Source organism: Eretmochelys imbricata, chromosome 1 (genome assembly GCF_965152235.1).
Source record: "Eretmochelys imbricata isolate rEreImb1 chromosome 1, rEreImb1.hap1, whole genome shotgun sequence".
Lineage (NCBI taxonomy): Eukaryota > Metazoa > Chordata > Testudines > Cheloniidae > Eretmochelys > Eretmochelys imbricata.
In genome coordinates, this window is record NC_135572.1 from 79925092 (window position 1) to 79946335 (window position 21244).

At 41.6% G+C, this 21244-nt stretch overlaps 1 protein-coding gene across 1 annotated transcript in view; it reads right to left on the reverse strand.

The window, feature by feature from the left end:
- Positions 1-21244, reverse strand: part of KLF12 (KLF transcription factor 12) — a 362353-nt gene that overhangs the window by 18200 nt on the left and 322909 nt on the right. Inside the window, exon 7 of the mRNA XM_077806931.1 lies at positions 4054-4211. Within this exon, the coding sequence (XP_077663057.1) occupies positions 4054-4211 (158 nt within the window). The remainder of the gene's footprint in view (positions 1-4053; positions 4212-21244) is intronic.

Consider the following 21244-nt stretch of genomic DNA (forward strand, 5'->3'; position numbering starts at 1 on the left):
CACTCTGAACATTTTTGCAATATTTTCCTGCTTTTCTCTGAAATTTCAAAATTTCCATCCTTCTACAGAGGAGATAAAAACATACTCACACAAAAGTGAAAAACTTTGCACAACTCCCCCCTCACACACAATTTTTTTGGTCAAAAATTTGTAACATTTGACATTTGCGCCCCGTTCTAGTTACAGAGAAAGATCTAAAAACTAGGGCTGACTGAAAATTGAAGCAAAATTTTCCTGAAAATATGTTTTTTCCCCATTGAAATGTCGATGAAAAATTTCATCAACATTCTAATTTTGAAATGTCTAACCAACTCTGCGGAAAACTTTGAAGAAGTAAAGGAAATTTAATTCTGTAGGACCTATTAAAACGTTTTAAAAATAATGACTTCCCCCCCTCCCCCTTTCCCCATATCAAGTTACTTTCTATCTCCAGGTGTTTGCCTCCTTAGGAGGTTCTAATAAAATAACACCACTACTGCCACCACACAGTTAACCACCCCTCACAACTTTACGCGATTAAATTCCACGGTAGGTATGAATGATGCTGCTCAGTTATTGCACGGATTAGGACCATACAAGTACATAGGTAGAATGCAATGAATACATACTTTGGGTATGAATACAGTAGAGTGCTTTCACCCTTCTGATCTACAAAGATTACTCATTTGAAGAGTCACATATTACCAGTTTTCTGTGAGTTCAGTGAGACAGAAACTAGCCTGAGAAAACCCAGGTCATCTGATTTCTCATAGTTTCTTCTTCTTCTTAAGGGAGATGATAAATCTGAGCACACGCAGACTGCAAGCCCTTCAGGCTCCCATCATACCTGATATTGTCTAACCTTTTTAGATGATTTGGCAAAATAATAATAAAAACCTGATACTGAAAAGATAAATTTGATAGCTGGTACTGGTGACTTATGAAATGTTCTAATTTAATAGTGAGATCAGTTTGAATGTTTTGTGATTTTCTAATTGCAGAAACAATTTCTTATTCAAGCTCACCACCTAGTGGATTCAATAGCCAAGAATGAGAGTTAATTGTTTACACTAGCATTTGAAGTAACATTGGTGAACAGTACTTGCTACTGATGGCATCTTCAAGTATCCAGGTCACACAGGGAAAAGATGATATGATATTACTGTCTACAGTTCCTTTTTAAAAATTAAATTGAAAAGAACTATAGTTTAATGTCAAAATTCCTTAATAAAATATTTTTAAAAGTTTACTGTATCAAAATGATTACGTATCTATTTCATTTGCTGTAAATATATATCAACAGTACAAATAAATATTAAGGAGCTTTCACACCAATTCTGCTCAGCTAAATTATTTGTAGCAAGATCAAATGGCGCAACACATACAGCATGAAAAATTAAAATTATACAATGCCAAGTTTCTGTGATCTTTTATCAAAAAGAACTTGCTCACCCTTGTGTGCATGGCTGTAAGAATTCATTTATACCTGTCCAATACTGCACACTAATTACTATGGGTCATACATAAATAATTGACTCAGCTTGCCTGAGGCAAAGGTAAAAACTAAGATATAAATGCAAGATGAGATTAATACCTACTGTAAATTCACAGTCAATGCTGCATTTAAGGAAGACTAGTGAACTTCTCACAGAGACCGGAAAGGTGTTTTGTAAACCTGTTCAGTTTTAACAACACATTGCAGAATTTCTTATCTGATAAACTAGTTGCCTAAATTTGACACTCACCTTCTTTCTGTTTAATTTTTATTGTGTAAAAGGAAGCAGAGATAGAAGCATAACAGTATAAAGCAGTCAACATGTGTACATGCTGTGAGTTTTTTTTGTGGTACTTTTCTTTGAGATATTTTCAGAAGGAACAAACCAGCAAAAAAGATCACTACAAGATTCCCCAAAGCAGTTGTCATGTGGTACAGGTACAAAGACTCCTTTACGCCCTAAACGCTACTGAAAAGTAATTCTAGATACTAATGCCATTTTCAAACTTAGGGGCCTAGCTTTAGGTCCCTAAATATGTGACCAGCCTGACTTTCAGAGGTGCTGGCCACCTCCATCAACTTGGAATCAGATTGAAGGGGGATCAGAGTGTGTGTGTGTATGTGCGGAGGGGAGGAGGGAGCGGAATTAAGAGAGGACAGCAAACAAGAGTAAACTGAGAGGGAGGACAGTCAAACAAAATATAAGGAATGCGGCTAGGGATGGGCAGTTACAGGAAGCGGAGAAGAGCACAGCCTGCCTAGAAGAAAAGCTGATTACAATTAACAGGCCACTGGAGCTCTTCTTCCATTTTGGGAGAGGATTCTTTCCTTAAGAAGTATTTTTTAGTAGGGGGGATAAGGATGGAGACTGATTCAGTATTGCTTTCAACAAAAGGTGGCAATCCCACCCACCAAATAGACCTATTGGGAAAACTGATGCAGACGTGTTAATGATTTCACTTCTCTAACAAGTTTGAACTGGTCCCCAGATTTTACCTGGAAAATGGAAATTTGTTATTCTTTTCCACAATAAATTTTTCCAACACATACAAATGCTGAGATAGTTTGTGCCAGATACATCAAGTCTAAATTAATACAAGACTTTTCCATGTCAAAAGTGTACTGTAGTGTCATCTTATCATTAGATCATAACTTCCCATTTCCCAACTAGCTGCATCTGTCACAAGATGAACTGAAAGAAATATAAGTACTGAAAGTGGACATGGTCTAGTCGTCTGATCATGGGACTGTGAGCCAGAGATTCATAAGTTCTAACTAAGGAGTTGTATTTACTGCTAATTTAAGTAGTTATAATAACTTTATAATAACTCCTTGGCCCCTGAGCTCCTGGCCTGGGAAGCTTTCCCCCAGCCCCTCCCCTGCTGTTCCCCGCAGCCACACCACCGTGCAGGCAGCGGGGCTGCAAGCTCCTGCTGCTCTGAGCGGCATGGTAAAGGGGTGGCGGCGGTGCGTGTGGCGGTGGAGGGGTTGGGTAGGGGGTTCCGGGGGGCAGTCAGGGGACAGGGGGCGGTTGGATGGGGCAGTCAGGGGTCAGGGAACAGGTGGGGTTGGATAGGCGTGGGAGTCCCGGGGGGCCTGTTAGGGGGCAGGGGTGTGGATGGGGTCGGGGCAGTCAGGGGACAGGGAGCAGGGGGGGTTGGATAGGGAGTGGGATCCCGGAGGGGGCGGTTTGGGGTGGGGGGTCTCAGGAGGGGGCAGTCAGGGGACAAGGAGCAGGGGGGGTTGGATGGGTCAGGGGTTCTGACGGGGACAGTCAGGGGGCAGGAAGTGGGAGGGGGAGGATAGGGGGCTGGGGCCTGGTTGTTTGGGGGGCACAGCCTTCCCTACCCAGCCCTCCATACAGTTTTGCACACCAATGTGGCCCTCAGGCCAAAAAGTTTGCCCACCCCTGCCCTAGACACACTGAGAGATTAAACAGAAAAGAGCAGATGCTTTGGCAGTCAACTTCGTTTTAATGCTTAGGTCTGAAGTTATAAGACATTAAAAATGTTGCTGAAAAAATTCTATCCCGAGTTCTTTAGTATCACAACATTCAGCTTTGACACTGACTACCTCCATGGCCTTTGCAAAGTCATTTCATTATTATTGTTATTACTGTATATTATGTTTTATCTGTATTAAAGTAATGCCTACAACCCTCGACTGACATTGATGCCTCCCTGTACAAACACAGAGTAAAAGACACTCCCTACTCCTGAGAGCCTATAATCTGAAGAGACAAAAAAAACCCCAAACGGTGGAAGGGAAACAAAGGTAGAGTCGCGTGCCCACTGGCAGACCTGGGAACAGAAATCAGGTCTCCTGACTCCTAGCCTAATGCCCTATTCAACAGTCGACACTTCCCCTCTGTTTCTGTCTCTGGCCACTTCAGCAACCTGTTTCTGAGCGTACCTGCCCGTAAAATTATAACGTTCACTTACTTCAAACTATTACATTCACTTACTGGTAGTGTATCTCCCCTCACAACACTGTCATGAGGAACTCTGTAAAGAGTTTTGAGGATATAAAATGCTGTATAAGTACTCAGCATTATTATTATATTCTCAGCAAAGTACTACCTGTGTGTGTCCGCCGGTGAGCCTTCAGATGAGAACTTTTTGTGTATACTTTGTTGCATCCTTCAAAATCACACCTATGGATGCGCCGCTTCCTGGAGTCTGGGGACTCAGACCTTCTCTGGCGCCTTGTGCTCTCAATACTGAACGGTGAAATTGAACTGTAAAATACAACAGAAGCAAAAAATTAAGACAAAGGAATATCATGCAACTTAGACACAAACTTATGAAATCGCAGAATACAATAGTTTGATATGCAATTTGGTTTGTTACTGACATGTAATTACAGGTCATAGAAAAGGAAATCAAATTCATTTATAAAAAGAAACCATCAAGAATATTTTGGAACTTAAGGAACCTAAAGTACTAAAAAAGGAATTGTTATGATCTGTAGTCATTCTCCACCAGAGTACCATTAAAACTACCTTTGAAAATCTTGTTATATAATATATAATAGGATAATAATATACAGAACAAGTATCATTTTTATTTCAACGGGTGTGGTGGTACTAGCACTTCCGAAACAAAGCATCTTTAGGGGTTTTAGAAATGTGGCTGTAAATAGTCTGGGTTAAAACTATGCATAAAATTTTTCAGTCCATGATCATACTTTTATGGCTGTCCTAAACTGGGATTTTACCAGTTTTAAAGCCACAGTGGCCTGATCTATAGAGTTCTTTTTGTTTAAATATTATTTTTAAGCATTATCATAATTTAGAGTTTCCCAGTGTGTGTGTGACCTGCATCCATATTCTAGGGAGTTTGTGAAAATGGACAGAGTCCTTGAAATCAAAACTGAGTAACTATAAAACAATTCCTAGGAGAATACTGTCCATCAGTTACTGGATTATGTGACATGAATAGAAACAAATCTAGCTGGCAAGAAAATGGTTTAGGAATTGCATTTTGGTATCTGCAGCAGGTTAGAGAGTTGGGCTATGTAATTCATGGAGATAAATCATACTACCCCAGAAACTATTTTAAAAAAAATCCCAACAGCAAAGATAAAAGCTGAATGTGTAAAAAACAAAAACAAACCCAATCAAACACAAACCCCTAAAACCTAAACATTATATGTACAGAAGATACTCTGAGCAAAAGCCACAAGACCAGAAAATCTTGATCTTGAATGAAGCATTCAAGTTGCAGATAGTACAGCTTGTTTAAATGTCTGGTCGATGGAAGGAGGATCAAGCCCATTATACAGTTATGATGTCTTAACAGTGAGAAAAATGAGTGGCAAGCATAATCAGCAGGTACCATTAAGTCATTTGTTACGTCACGTGCAGACCAGTGACCTCAGTGCTACAAGCTGCCCTGTGTTTATAGCAACATTCATATAGGGGAGAAAGAAAGTGAAACGGTATTGCAACTGTGGCAGAGGACCTGATCCTGGTGCCCCACTGAAATACTCAGTAGCTTCAATGGGGTGAGAATCAGGCCCACACATCCAAAGCTAGAAACAGCAGTTGAGAAATGATGCAGTCACGATGCCTTGCCTTTTTGTGTTAGTAGGGAATCACACACAAGTAATAAATATTGTCATTCTGTTGAGCACACTGAGGTGGAGGTGTCAAAATAATGCTAAGCACGAATCACAAGTATCAATCCAAACCATTCTCTTTACTTCAGCAACATGAATTAAATAATCCACTAACCAACCCAAAAGCCACATAACACAGCTATTAACTAACTTCCCAGTAGGAGGTGATCTTCCTCTGTCCTTCACTTACTTGGTGGTGTAAGTTATTGCAACTCATATAGATCCTGCAGTACTATGGCAGGAATTGGCTCAATTTTCTAAAAGAAGGACCTCAGAGTAATGACCATTGTTCACCCTGAGACCTAAAATATGGAGGTACCAAAGTAACAGTTAAAGACAGCATAAGGTCACATTACTGAGGGTCCTCTGATAGAGGCCACTCCTGTATTAATTTTAAATTCAGCTGTAAATGTGCTTTGAATCAGACCCTTAGAGGTGAACGGACAACACAACGTTCTGTTTACTTGAGCAAGTTATATACAATATCCCACTAACCAGCCTATGAAGAAATTACAAAGTAACTTACTCAAAACCTCTTTTTAGGGCCATAAAGGTCTCACTGTCTGGCTCTGCTCAGCTCTAATGCTCCAGGGGAAGCATAGTTTAGGGGTAACACATCATCCAAGGAAGCCCTGTTGGAGAAGGAAGCCAACTGGGTATTCATGTAAGTGGTATATTTTTTTTATGTAGAAAAGATTCAATTTTTTTTTAAACTAAGATTTGATAATCACTGTCAAGTTTCCTTCCCCACTCTGAACTCTAGGGTACAGATGTGGGGACCTGCATGAAAACCTCCTAAGCTTACTTTTACCAGCTTAGGTTAGAACTTCCCCAAGGTACAAACTATTTTACCCTTTGCCCTTGGACTTCCACTTCTTTGTCCTTTGCCCCCATTTCCATCCGCATGAGTTCTATCTGTCTTTCATGTTCCTTTTGTTTTTCCTCAGCCTCAAATCTGGCTAATTCCAGCTTTTGTTGAGCCATGGACTCTGTCATCCTAACCTCTCTGTTTTTAACTAACTTTACACCCGAGAGTTAGACAGAAAACCAAAACAAACAAAAAAAAAGACTTGGTTTGTAAAATGTTGCTGTGCTGAATATGATACCTATATTCCCTGATAGTGATTGTCAGCCTACAGAGAAATCCTAAAAAAAACCAAACAACCCATAACACCTTTGTCTCCAGGCAAATAGGCAGAAAACCCCTCAAGTTACTTTCAGGTAAAAAAAAAACTTCAGGTCTGTGAAGACTTGTGAATTTCCCTGCAGGAGTTTAACTACTCTGCCTTTAGGTAGAGAAAACTGCAATTCACAAAAGATAACTCCCTTTTGTCTCTGCTCTGGCCCCAAAGCAAAGCAAAAAAAACCTTCCAGCTATTTCCAGTTGGAGACCTGCTTTCTAGCAGCCCAAAGGATTTTAAAGATTTCCTTTTAAAATCTGTTTTTCTGGTTCAAAAAATCTCAAATTGATCTCAAAATGATTTTAAGTTAATCCCACAGCTCTGCCACCATGTCAAAGTTCCTTCCCCGCTCTGAACTCTAGGGTACAGATGTGGAGACCTGCATGAAAACCTCCTAAACTTACTTTTACCAGCTTAGGTTAAAACTTCAGGCAGAACACCACCAAGCGGCTGCTCACAGGAGAGCTATGGAGGCAAAGGAAAGAGAACTGGAGGCAAGGGTCAAAGAACTGGAGAAGGAAAAAGAGAGGAAGCATGAACTGGAGATGGAGAAGGCAAGGGCTCAGCAGAATATACCAACAAACCCTAGCAATCCTTCTCCAGGTACCACTTCCCATCCCAGAAAGTTCCCCACCTACAAGGCAGGCGATGATACCGAGGCCTTCTTAGAAAACTTCGAGTTTTGGGTACAGCATCTCTACAGACCAATACATGGTAGAGCTGAGGCCGCAGCTCAGTGGACCCTTAGCTGAGGTGGCGGCTGAAATGCCTAATGTTAGATATAGATATTCAGGTCTGTCTGTAAAGGCCTATACTTTAAGAATTTAGGTGTATTCTTATCACTTGGCTAGTTCCAGAGGTATAAAAGAAAGAATCAAAACCACTGTCTGCCAGTGTAAAGGCCTTCTCTTACTGTGACAGTTTGTGGCCCTGTGCTTAGGCTCAGGCCTTTGGCTAAGCAGCAGAGGCAGCCATAAGCTGGGAAGCGAACGGTCACATCCTCACATTCCAAACTAGTCACACTGAAATAAGGTGCTATTCGGCTGTTAGGCACTATCAGGACAGGATTGTATTCCTATCACCTCCAGAGAAAGGGAAGTGCCTAGAAAATGTAAAAGGAAACTTAGTTTGATAGCATCCTGTCTGGCAAGAACTCACTTATCAATAGCTGGGATGTGAAATCCTCACTTCTGTACTGTCTTGTCATTATAGTTCCCACTTTGCTATTGTTTGTCTGTATAATCTCTCTCTGGTTCTGTGATTGTTCCTGTCTGCTGTATAATTAATTTTGCTGGGTGTAAACTAATTAAGGTGGTGGGATATAATTGGTTACATAATCATGTTACAATATGTTAGGATTGGTTAGTTAAATTTCAGGAAAATGATTGGTTAAGGTATAGCTAAGCAGAACTCAAGTTTTACTATATAATCTGTAGTCAATGAGGAAGTGAGTGGGTGGGGGTGGGCATGTGGGTAAGGGAGATGGGAACAGGGAATGGGGGTAAGAAAATTGGAATCAAGTTTTGCTAAAGGGGGAAATGGGAACAGGGAATGGGAGTAAGGAAGTTGGAATCATGTTTGGCTAAGGGTAGGAATGGGAACAGGGACACAGGTGTAAGGCTCTGTGGTGTCAGAGCTGGGAAGGAGGATACTAAGGAAGGAAACTGGAATCATGCTTGCTGGAAGTTCACCCGAATAAACATCGAATTGTTTGCACCTTTGGACTTCGGGTATTGTTGCTCTCTGTTCATGTGAGAAGGACCAGGGAAGTAAGTGGGTGAAGGAATAAGCCCCCTAACACCTAAGGCATAAATGAACCAGTATGAACTATTTAAAACCAAGGCGAGAGTCAGAATGGGACTAACACCCGAGCATTCCCGTTGGCGATTCAGAGCCCTAAGGTGGAAACCAGACGTGTCATTTACCCGACATGCCTACCACATTGTGAAACATTGGGATGCCTGGATATCAGGAGCAAGTGTTGAATCTCCAGTGGATTTGCCCTTCCTAATGCAAATGGAACAGTTCTTAGAGGGTGTTCCTGAGGAAATAGAAAGATACATCCTAGATGGGAAACCCAAAACTGTAATCCAGGCAGGGGAGATTGGAGCCAAATGGGTGGAGGTGGCAGAGAAGAAAAAAACTGGTCGCAGTTGGAGCGGATACCAGAAGGGACAACCTCAGACCACACCCTATTACCGAGGGCTGCCCGAGGCCCCACCTACCCCCCAAGGAACCCTCCAGACACCTTATCGTCCCGCCACCCCGTTCTCCAGCAACCCACCTCGCCCCAGTGATCCGTCAGCTGGACGACGTTTTAAATGTAATGAGCCGGGGCATGTAAAGGCCAACTGCCCCAAGAACCCCAACAGATTACAGTTCATTGCACCGGAATCACACCAGAGGTCCTCAGGCCCAGATACTTCCCAGATACCCTTGGAGTGGAGGGAAACTGTGAGTGTGGGTGGGAAGAAGGTCACCGCGTGGAGGGACATCGGAGCACAAGTGTCAGCTATCCATGCTTCCTTAGTGGACCCCAATTTAAACAACCCAGAGATCCAAGTGACGATTCAACCCTTCATGTCCAACTCTTTCAATTTGCCTACAGCCAAGTTGCCTGTCCAGTACAAGGGCTGGTCAGGAACATGGACTTTTGCAGTCTATGATGATTATCCCATCCCCATGCTGTTGGGGGAAGACTTGGCCAATCATATGAAGTCAGCCAAGAGGGTGGGAATGGTCACCCGCAGCCAGACTAAACCAGCTGTCACACCTAGCGCTGTTCCGGAAACTTTTACCAGGACCCGGTCAGAGGTGATGGACCCAGATCCCAGGACAATGTCTGCAACAGCAGTAGTGGATCCAGTTCCAGAGACCCAGACGGAACCAGTTCCAGAACCGGAACCGGTGGAACAACCAGCACCAGATCCATTGCCAGCACTGAATCCAGTACTTGCAACCCCAACACCAGAGGGCCCCACCGAACCTGAACCAACAGCAGCCCATAACCTTACACAAGAGGCTCAGCCGGAGCCTGAACCCCAACATAGTGCCCCAGCGGAGAGCAGATCACAGTCAACGGAAACAGCCCCATCCCCTACATCGTTTCCAGAGGGACCAAGCATAGGTCCACAATCCAATGAGGAATTGATGTCTCCAGCATCAAGGGAACAGTTCCAGACCGAACAGGAAGCACATGAAATCCTCCAGAGAGCTTGGACGGCAGCATGGAGCCACCCACCGCCTCTCAGCTCTTCTAATCGTTCCAGGTTTGTTGTAGAAAGAGGACTTTTATACAAAGAAACTCTTTCTGGTGGACACCAGGAAGATTGGCATCCTCAGAGACAGTTGGTAGTTCCAACTAAGTACTGGGTAAAGCTATTAAGCTTAGCCCATGATCGTCCTAGTGGCCATGCTGGGGTGAACAGAACCAAAGACCGTTTGGGGGGGTCATTCCATTGGGAGGGAATGGGCAAGGATGTTTCTACCTATGTCCGGTCTTGTGAGGTATGCCAAAAAGTGGGAAAACCCCAAGACCAGGTCAAAGCCCCTCTCCAGCCACTCCCCATCATTGAAGTTCCATTTCAGCGAGTAGCTGTGGATATTCTGGGTCCTTTTCCGAAAAAGACACCCAGAGGAAAGCAGTACATACTGACTTTCATGGATTTTGCCACCCGATGGCCGGAAGCAGTAGCTCTAAGCAACACCAGGGCTAAAAGTGTGTGCCAGGCACTAGCAGACATTTTTGCCAGTGTCGGTTGGCCCTCCAACATCCTCACAGATGCAGGGACTAATTTCCTGACAGGAACTATGGAAAACCTTTGGGAAGCTCATGAGGTAAATCATTTGGTTGCCACTCCTTACCACCATCAAACAAATGGCATGGTGGAGAAGTTTAATGGAACTTTGGGGGCCATGATACGTAAATTTGTAAATGAGCACTCCAATGATTGGGACCTAATGTTGCAGCAGTTACTCTTTGCCTACAGAGCTGTACCACATCCCAGTTTAGGGTTTTCACCATTTGAACTTGTATATGGCCACGAGGTTAAGGGGCCATTACAGTTGGTGAAGCAGCAATGGGAGGGATTTACACCTTCTCCAGGAACTAACATTCTGGACTTTGTAACCAACCTACAAAACACCCTCCGAACCTCTTTAGCCCTTGCTAAAGAAAACCTAAATGATGCTCAAAAAGAGCAAAAAGCCTGGTATGATAAACATGCCAGAGAGCGTTCTTTCAAAGTAGGAGACCAGGTCATGGTCTTAAAGGCGCTCCAGGCCCATAAAATGGAAGCATCGTGGGAAGGGCCATTCACGGTCCAGGAGCGCCTGGGAGCTGTTAATTATCTCATAGCATTCCCCACCTCCAACCGAAAGCCTAAGGTGTACCATATTAATTCTCTGAAGCCCTTTTATTCCAGAGAGTTAAACGTTTGTCAGTTTACAGCCCAGGGAGGAGACGAAGCTGAGTGGCCTGAAGGTGTCTACTACGAAGGGAAAAGTGCTGGTGGGGTGGAAGAGGTGAACCTCTCTATGACCCTTGGGCGTATGCAGTGACAGCAGATCAAGGAGCTGTGCACTAGCTACACGCCGACGTTCTCAGTCGCCCCAGGACTGACTGAACGCGCATACCACTCCATTGACACAGGTAATGCTCACCCAATGAAAGTCCAACCTTACCAGGTGTCTCCTCAAGCTAAAACTGCTATAGGACAGGAGATCCAGGATATGTTACAGATGGGTGTAATCCACCCCTCTGGAAGTGCATGGGCATCTCCAGTGGTTCTAGTTCCCAAACCAGATGGGGAGATACGTTTTTGCGTGGACTACCGTAAGCTAAATGCTGTAACTCGCCCCAACAACTATCCGATGCCATGCACAGATGAACTATTGGAGAAACTGGGACGGGCCCAGTTCATCTCTACCTTGGTCTTAACCAAGGGGTACTGGCAGGTACCGCTAGATGAATCCACCAAGGAAAGGTCAGCCTTCACCACACATGTCGGGCTGTATGAATTTAATGTACTCCCTTTTGGGCTGCGAAATGCACCCGCCACCTTCCAAAGACTTGTAGATGGTCTCCTAGGGGGATTAGGAGAATATGCAGTCGCCTACCTTGACGATGTGGCCATATTTTTGGATTCCTGGGCAGAACACCTGGAACATCTACAAAAAGTCTTTGAGCGCATAAGGGAGGCAGGACTAACTGTTAAGGCTAAGAAGTGTCAAATAGGCCTAAACACAGTAACTTACCTTGGACACCAGGTGGGTCAAGGAACTATCAACCCCTTACAGGCCAAAGTGGATGCTATCCAAAAGTGGCCTGTCCCAAGGTCAAAGAAACAGGTTCAATCCTTCTTAGGCTTGGCCGGTTATTACAGGTGATTTGTATTGCAATACAGCCAAGTCGCTGCCCCACTGACAGACCTAACCAAAAAGAAACAGCCAAATGCCATTCAGTGGACCGAAGAGTGTCAGAAGGCCTTTAACCAGCTTAAAGCAACACTCAAGTCTGACCCTGTGCTAAGGGCCCCAGACTTTGACAAACATTCCTAGTAACCACAGATGCGTCCGAGTGTGGTGTGGGAGCAGTTTTAATGCAGGAAGGACCGGATCAAGAATTCCACCCTGTAGTGTTTCTCAGCAAAAAACTGTCTGAGAGGGAAAGCAACTGGTCAGTCACTGAAAAAGAATGTTACGCCATTGTCTACTCTCTGGAAAATCGAGGCCCATATGTTTGGGGACGGCATTTCCATCTGCAAACCGACCATGCTGCGCTACGGTGGCTTCATACCGCCATGGGAAATAACAAAAAACGTATTTGGTGGAGTTTAGCTCTCCAAGATTTTGATTTCGACATCCAACACATCTCAGGAGCTTCTAACAAAGTGGCTGATGCACTCTCCTGTGAAAGTTTCCCAGAATCAACTGGTTAAAATCATCCTTGAGATGTGGAAAATATTGTTAGTCTCTATGTACTTGGTAGTATATTTAGAGGTGCATGTGTCTTAGTAAATCTGTTTTTTTTCCTAGAGCTCCAGGAAGAAATCCCAACCAGCGTTTCACCCTAGCTGTGATTTGGGGTGTGTGTCATAACTATAAAGGGAAGGGTAAATACCTTCAAAATCCCTCCTGGCCAGAGGTAAAATCCACTCACCTGTAAAGGGTTAAGAAGCTAGGATAACCTCGCTGGCACCTGACCAAAATGACCAATGAGTAGACAAGATACTTTAAAAAGCTGGGGGGAGAGAAAAACAAAGGGTCTGTCTGTGTGATGCTTTTGCCAGGGACAGAACAGGAATGGAGTCTTAGAACTTAGTAAGTAAGCTAGCTAGATATGCGTTAGATTATGATTTCTTTAAATGGCTGAGAGAATAAGTTGTGCTGAATGGAGTGGATATTCCGTTTTTTTTGTCTTTTTGTAACTTAAGGTTTTGCCTAGAGGGATTCTCTATGTTTTGAGATGTTCTAATGTTCTAATTACCCTGTAAGATATTTACCATCCTGATTTTACAGAGGTGATTCTTTTTATTGTTACTTCTTTTTTACTGTTACTTCTATTAAAATTCTTCTTTTCAAGAACTGAATGCTTTTTTCATTGTTCTTAAGATCCAAGGGTTTGGGTCTGTGGTCACCTATGCAAAATGGTGAGGATTTTTATCAAACCTTCCCCAGGAAGTGGGGTGCAAGGGTTGATAGGATTTTGGGGGGAAAGATGTTTCCAAACAACGCTTTCCTAATAAAATAAACCCAGATAAACGTTTGGTGCTGGCAGTGGAAGTCCAATGGCAAAGGATAAAATAGTTTGTACCTTGGGAAAGTTTTAACTTAAGCTGGTAAAAGTAAGCTTAGGAGGTTTTCATGCAGGTCCCCACATCTGTACCCTAGAGTTCAGAGTGGGGAAGGAACCTTGACAGTGACATAAAATGACTTTTTTTTTTGGACGTTTGAGAACTGTGCCATATTCTAAAAACGTGCCAGTCATGACTCCCTTCCCCAAAATAGTACAGCAGTTTGCTTGGTAGCAGTGATGGCTTAGAATGGGGAGTATGTGTGAACCAGGAAGGGGTTAAACCCCTTTCCCAGGCAACAAGGAGAAAGCTGACTCTTACCTAAACTGCCAGACCTGGAGATTAAAACTGGTAGCTGTGACTTGTTAGGCTGCTAGAAGGGACAGCTGTGAGTGTGTTGCTCCAGGTCTATCAGCTCAGTCAGTCTTTAAGTGTCATCTTCCTCCATTCTACCTAGTGAAGGGATTTAACTCCTTCCTGTTTCACACCAGGATGGGCACATACAACCCACCACAGATGGATTCTGGAGGAGCCCAGCTGAGCCAACCTGGCCTGCCCAGTGCGAACCCAACAGAGTTATCCCATATTCAACCCTGTTTAAGAGCAGAATTTGGCTCTCACTGTCAATTTGACACATGCTTAATTTTATTTAATTATATTAACAGCTGTGTAATTTGTGTAAAAGTTATTTTACTGCTGTTCTTCTCAGATAAGCAGCAACAATAACTATATTCATTATTGCTTAATGAAACTTGAGGTAAAACAAACACAATCAAACATTGTTTACACTTAAATGTTTTGAATAGTCTATAAACCTTCAGCCACAAAGTGACTTGAATGGCTAAAATCCACGTCCAGAATCCTGAACATTTCTCTCTTATACTAGAGGCAAAAAAAGACCTTTGCAATACAATGAAAATTTAGACTCAACCAGCAGATGGCCTTCTTGTTCTCTAAAATGGCCCATGCGCTTCAGCTCTCATTACAAAGGCATTAGAACAGCACCGCTAGTGCAATATTATCTTTTCTTTGCTGCCAAAGTACCTATTTTAATTCCCATGTGTTTTGCTTCCCACTCTTTGCATACACTGAAAAACACTTCTGCTTTTGGTCCATGCAGCAACAGACAACTTCAGACTATTAAGGACAAGCGTCATCTTACAGTAGCTACTTTATGTATTTGGTCTTCAGTTTTCTTTTTAAATAGGCAGAACTTAGGTGGTTGGAAATACAATTCACAGGAGTTGGACCTACACTGTGGAATTCACTATATAGTCAAAGGCCTCAACACATTCAGAATCAAATGTAAAACCCAAATCTTTAACATAGCTTTTCCTCAACAAGGACTTTTCTACCCGTGTTTCTACCTTCTCTCTCACACAACAAAATATATATAGGTAGACAGACAGATATCACAGATCCCATGCTGGTGAGTGAGCATGTGGAAATTCAGCTATTAAACACTGTGCTGCTTTTTAGAGGAAAGGAAATGGTTTTAAATCTTCTCATTATTAACAAAAGGAAACAATTATAAAATGATAAATCTATTACTGTAATTATAGCATGTTTCTGGGTGCTACATAGAAGGAATGGCACATGAATTTAGCAATGAGAATATATAATTTATGAAAAATGTACACCTTCTCGGCCAAATTCTCCCTTGTACGTGCACAAAAGTGCACACATATGAAATAAAAGCAGAACATTCCGACATAATAAGCCTGCATTTAGGATTCTAAATTACAGAAACTGAGAATGTGCAGTTGAAGAAAATCCTTGGGTCTCTGGAATACCTTCCTAGTTCAAAGTGATACCCGGCCCCAGAGACATAGCTGCTTATGGGCGCTTAGCATTTATGAAAATCAGGCCAAGTACTTAACTGTCTAAATATAGATTTCAAATCCTAACTTTCAGTTTTTTGTTTTTTAAATCTTGGCCTTCGGGTCCAGTGATAAGTGACACCTCCAGAGCAGACTAACTCAGCATGACAGGACTGGAGGCTCTGTCCTCCCCTCACTATGGTTCATGACTTCAACAAAGGGTCAGCCCAGAGTGGAGAAAAAGTGGACCCACCATACATCCTGATTTATTCTAGTTTGTTTCTGAAGAAGTTCTGCCCGTGAGGATGTAATGTTTTTGCTGGTTTGTGAACTCAGCTCTGATGGAGTTGGCCTGTGAGCATACCATGCATACTGCTCCAAAGATGAAAGACCCTTTCTCTTTTTGTGCTCCGAGGAGCCACAGATTACAGATTGATATAGGCATCCACTGGTTTTTCCTGCAGGGTGAACTGAAGTGTGCTTCCAGGTCTGAAAATATGCTCCTTTTCAATAAAACTTCACACACAGTCAAAATTTGGCCCCCTGAAAACAAAAGTATTTTTTCTACCCCTCTGATATATTGTTCTTAGCATGCTCTCATTTAAAGTAATGTCTAAAAGTACTCTAGTACACACCATACATTCAACTGCAACAATGAACGGTTATATAAGCTATGTATTAAATTTATTTCATTATAATTTATGTTACTTACAAAACTCTAACCATTGTCATATGGAGCCACCAAACTACTCATTGTACAGTAATGCAATGATTTTGATACCTTCAATTTGTTTTACAGGTTAGATTCAATCTCCTCTTTTAATTTAAAGTAAAACCTATAACTCTTATTTCTATTTTCTAGAATCTTCTTAACAGTATCTTATTCATAGTGTGTATATATACATTATTATATTTCCCCCCTGAGTCTTATCTATTAGGTACTGTTTTGTGCATGGTTAATATAAATGTTAGGAATATTAGATCCTAAAACATGTCAAACATGGTTTAAGATAATCAGAAAAGGAAGATGTGCATTACTCATTTTATTAGTGGTAATTACTGTAATTAATACATTTTTAAGGTGATTTTACACTGGGAATTTAAGAAGAGAAAATTTTTCAACAGAGAAAGAAGGCATCTGGCTGTATACACAAATGAAGCAAAAACTACATACATGCAGTATAGTACACAGAGATATGGATGATTTGATTACATTCATTGTAGCCAGCAAACAAAAGAACCTGCACATTTGTGACTATGGCTTTATCCATAACACTTTCTATCGGCAGAGAAAAATGCAGCTGACTTGAATTGTTGATTTGCCCTGTTGGAACATAGTGAATTACATAATTTTTCATGCTGTGATGTAACTGAACGTGCAACGATGTGCAAAACAAACTTTTTCCTGTCAGCTGGAAGGAAACTGGGTTCAGAAGGGAAGAGAGTGCAGTGTGACAATGTACAAGAACCATAAGATATGTCTTATCAAAACTACCATAAACTACATTATTAGACATATTTTATACATGTATGAGAACAATACAGTTAGTTAATGACACTGTATGTTCCCCCTAACTCAAGCATATAATGAAAGACCTTCAACTATTTTATGCTGATCATTAACCAGGAAGATTTTGCATTAGAGACTTGTTTTGTTAAAGAGCACAGAAATTTTATCAGTTAACTATCTTGCACTTAAGCATTGCATGAATTATTGAAATGCTTATACCTGGTTTAGGGAAACAATAACTTTAATGGAGCTATGACAATTTACATCAGCCAAGGATCTGGCCCCAGGAATCTATATCTGGATCAGCAGAGAAATGTTTCTTTTTTTAAAACTATATGTGGAAATCCTGCCTCCCCACCCCCTCAAAAAAAAATTATACCACACCCCAACCCAGGATGGGCAATAATCAGTCCTGGAACAGTGACAGATTTAAAATCCAGCACTAGTGAACCATCAGAATAGGACTGTCGTACAACTGGAAAGGGCAGATTCCAATGGAATATACAGCATGTGCTTCTATCCCTGGGAGGTTCCAAAATATCAGACTTCACAATCATGACATTCTTATGTATAAAAAAGGTATCTTTAAGGCATTTGTACATGTTTTTAAAAATTCTGTACTTCTAATTCTCCTTCCTACCCACCTAACCCCCATTCTCCATGACCTGTGCAGCTGGACTCTTTGTAGCTAAGGCAGCTGGCGTCAAAGGTTGAGGGATATGACAAACAATTCCACTATAACGTTTTAAAACTCTGAAAACATTTCTAAAATAGTTTCTCTCTAATATATGTGCCCTATATAAAATGCATGACCGAGTGGTGTGATATAAACTCTTCGTTGGCATTCATTTAGAATGACTTGTATAACTCCTTCCTTGCTCTGCCACCCTGAGTACTGCAGGTCAGTCCAAACTCATGCAGTATAAACACTTATATTACATCACACTACCATGAAATCTCTTTCTAAATAGTGCAGATACAGACTTTTGATTATATATACTTCACAATTCAAAACAAGAAAGTGATCAGAAACCAATATGAGCTTGAATTAAATTTTTCTTTTCTCTTCTTTTTTGAATTAACTTAGTTCACTTCAAGCAATGAAGTTCTTGCCTAATGTGTGTTAAAGAGTAAAATCCATGGAGAAAAGGAAACCTCCGCTAACTAACTTCATCACAATGAACTCATGCTTGCAGAAAAGTACATGAAGGCATTTCTTTAGAACTGAACTAAAGATAAGCAATTGAATGTTTTCCCAATGGCAAGGAGTAGCTCCTGACATACATCATCTCATCCTCATCTGACCTTTGCTGGCTCAGCTATAATGAATGCACACAGCATGTGGCCCAGAAGAGGAAGTACAGCTACGTCATCTCTTCATTGGGCTGGTGGAAGAAGAGCAGGGCTCAAGCACAGGGCACTAGGTTTACTAAAAGCACTGAGATCCCCTGCAAAAGGAGATCAATGCTGGATTAGTTTTTTTTCCTTTTGTGTTTCCTTCTAAATGGAACACAAAAAACTGGAAAAGTTAACCAATGTGCCTCAAACTCTACTTTGAGAGGTTGAGAATCTTCTCTTCATGGCCCCTGTTATCATAGAAGAATAGAAATGTAGGGCTACAATCAGTCCCCTGTGCTGAGGCAGGATCAAGCACACTTAGACCATCTCTGACAGGTGATCTAACCTGTTCTTAAAAACCTCTAATGTTGGGGATTCCATAACCTCCCTTGGAAGCCTATTCCAATGCTTAACTACCCTTATAGTTAGAAAGTTTTTCTTCATACCTAACCTAAATCTTCCTTCCTGCAGATTAAGGCAATTATTTCTTGTCCTACCTTGAAGAACAACTGATCACTGTCCTCTTTGCAACACCCCTTAGTATATTTGAAGACTATCTGATCCCACCTCAGCCTCCTTTTCTCAGACTAACTGTCACCAGATTTTTTGACCTTTCCTCATTCATCAAGTTTTCTAAACCTTTTATCATTTTTGTTACTGTCCTCTGGAGACTGTCTAATTTGTCCACATATTTCTTAAAGGCTACATCTAAACTATGAGCTAGGGGTGTGATCCCTCTGTTTGTGTACACATACTTATGGTATCATGGGTAGCAGCAGTGGAAGAATGGCTTAGCCCTGCTGAGTACAAACCCGCCTGAAACCAGTGGGCATGAACTCAGCATGGCTAATCTGTGCCTTCACTGCTGCTACCCGTGCTACACTGCCATTGGAAAACCCCCCCCGATACTTTTCAGCAGTATTTCCCCATTTTGTAGCTGTGCTTTTGATTTTTCCTTCTTAAGTGTAGTGCATTTCTCTTTATTGAATTTCATCTTGCTGATTTCAGACCAGTTCTCCATTTTGTCAAGGTCGTTTTGAATTCTAATCCTGTCCTTCAAAATGCTACCAACCCCCATCCACCAGTTTGGTGTCATCTGCAAATTTTATAAGTATACTCTCCACTCCATTATGCAAGTCATAAACGAAAATATTGAATATTACAGGATCCAGGACAGACCCCTGCAGGACCCCAGTAGCTATGTCCTCCCAGTTGACAGCTAACTACTGATAACTACTCTTTGAGTAAAAAGAAAAGGAGTACTAGTGGCACCTTAGAGACTAACCAATTTATTTGAGCATGCATCCGATGAAGTGAGCTGTAGCTCACGAAAGCTTATGCTCAAATAAATTGGTTAGTCTCTAAGGTGCCACTAGTACTCCTTTTCTTTTTGCGAATACAGACTAACACGGCTGCTACTCTGAAACCTACTCTTTGAGTAGGGTCTTTCAGCCAGTTCTGCACCCACTGAACAGTAATTTCATCTAGACCACATTTCTCTAGTTTGCTTACGAGAATGTCATGTGTGACTGTGTCAAAAGCCTTACTAAAATCAAGACTTACGATGTCTACAGCTTCCCTCCGATACACTTGGCCAGTAACACTGTCAAAGAAGGAAATAAGATTGGTTTGGCATGATTTGTTCTTGACAAATCCATGCTGGCTATTCCTTATAACCCTATTATCCACTAGGTGCTTAGAAACTAATTGTTTAATAATTTGTTCCAATATCTTTCCAGGTGTCAAAGCTAGGCAGGCTGATCTATAATTCCTCATGTACCCTTTTGTTCCTCCTTTTAAAGACAGGTGCTATATTTACCCTTTTCTAGTCTTCTGGGACTTCACCTATCCTCTCTGAACTCTCAAAGATAATCACTAACAGTTCCAAGATTGCTTCAGCTAGTTCCTTAAAATACCCTGTGGTGAATTTCAGCAGGCTCTGCTGACTTGAATATATCTAATTTATCTAAATATTCTTTAACCTGTTCTTTCCCTATTCTGTCTCATGTTCTTTTTTCCTTGTTGTTAATGTTAGTTGTGTTAAGCATCTGGTCTCAATTTACTTTTTTAGTGAAGATATAAGCAAAATAGCTATTAAATACCTCAGTCTTCTTGATGCCATCCATTTTTAGCTCTACTTCCCCCTAAGTAGTGGACATACACCTTCCATCGTTCTTCTTGCTCCTAAAATATTTCTAGAACCTCTTCTTATTGACTTTTATGTCATTGGCTAGTTGTTACTTGTCTTGTGCTTTAACCTTTCCGGTTTTGTCCCTACATGCTTGCTATTCCGTTGTACTCCTTATCAATTTGTCCACGTTTCCATTTTTTGTAGATTCCTTTTTATTTTCAGGTCATTAAAGTGCTTCTGGTGGAGGAGCTATATTGGCCTCCTATTATTCTTCCTATCTTTCCTTTACATCAGGATAGTTTGCTGTTCCACCTTTAATATTGTCTTTCAGAAACTGCTAGCTCTCCTGAACTCCTTTATCCCCTAGACTTCCCATAGAACCTTACCTACCAGTTCTCTGAGATGGTTGCAGTCTGCTTTTTGAAGTCCTGTTTCTCATTCTTCTGCTCTCACTCCTTCCCTTCCTAAGAATCAAGAAATCTATTGCTGTATATATTAATTTCATTTCTTATTTATTCATATTAATTTCTAATTCATATTTTCCTGGCATGCTAGTTGAGTCATCGTGGCAACATATATGAAAATAAATCATAGCTAGATCAGTACTCTCAAGGGTACAAATGAAGGGCAAAGAACAGATGCATCTGAGACGTGAGCTTATGCGAGAATCTCAACGTGAAAATGAGGTGGTTAGCTACCTTATGCCTGACCTTACTATCTGATCTTACTCCTGCTGCTAGGAGGGTTATGAAATAGCACTCTTGTAAAAGAAGGGTCAAGGTCCCCTGCCCTCTGTGTTCTGCTCATGACATTGTGCTTATGCATCCAACACTTTGCACCCGTGAAAGTGTGAGACTCAGTCCAGATGCCTCATGGA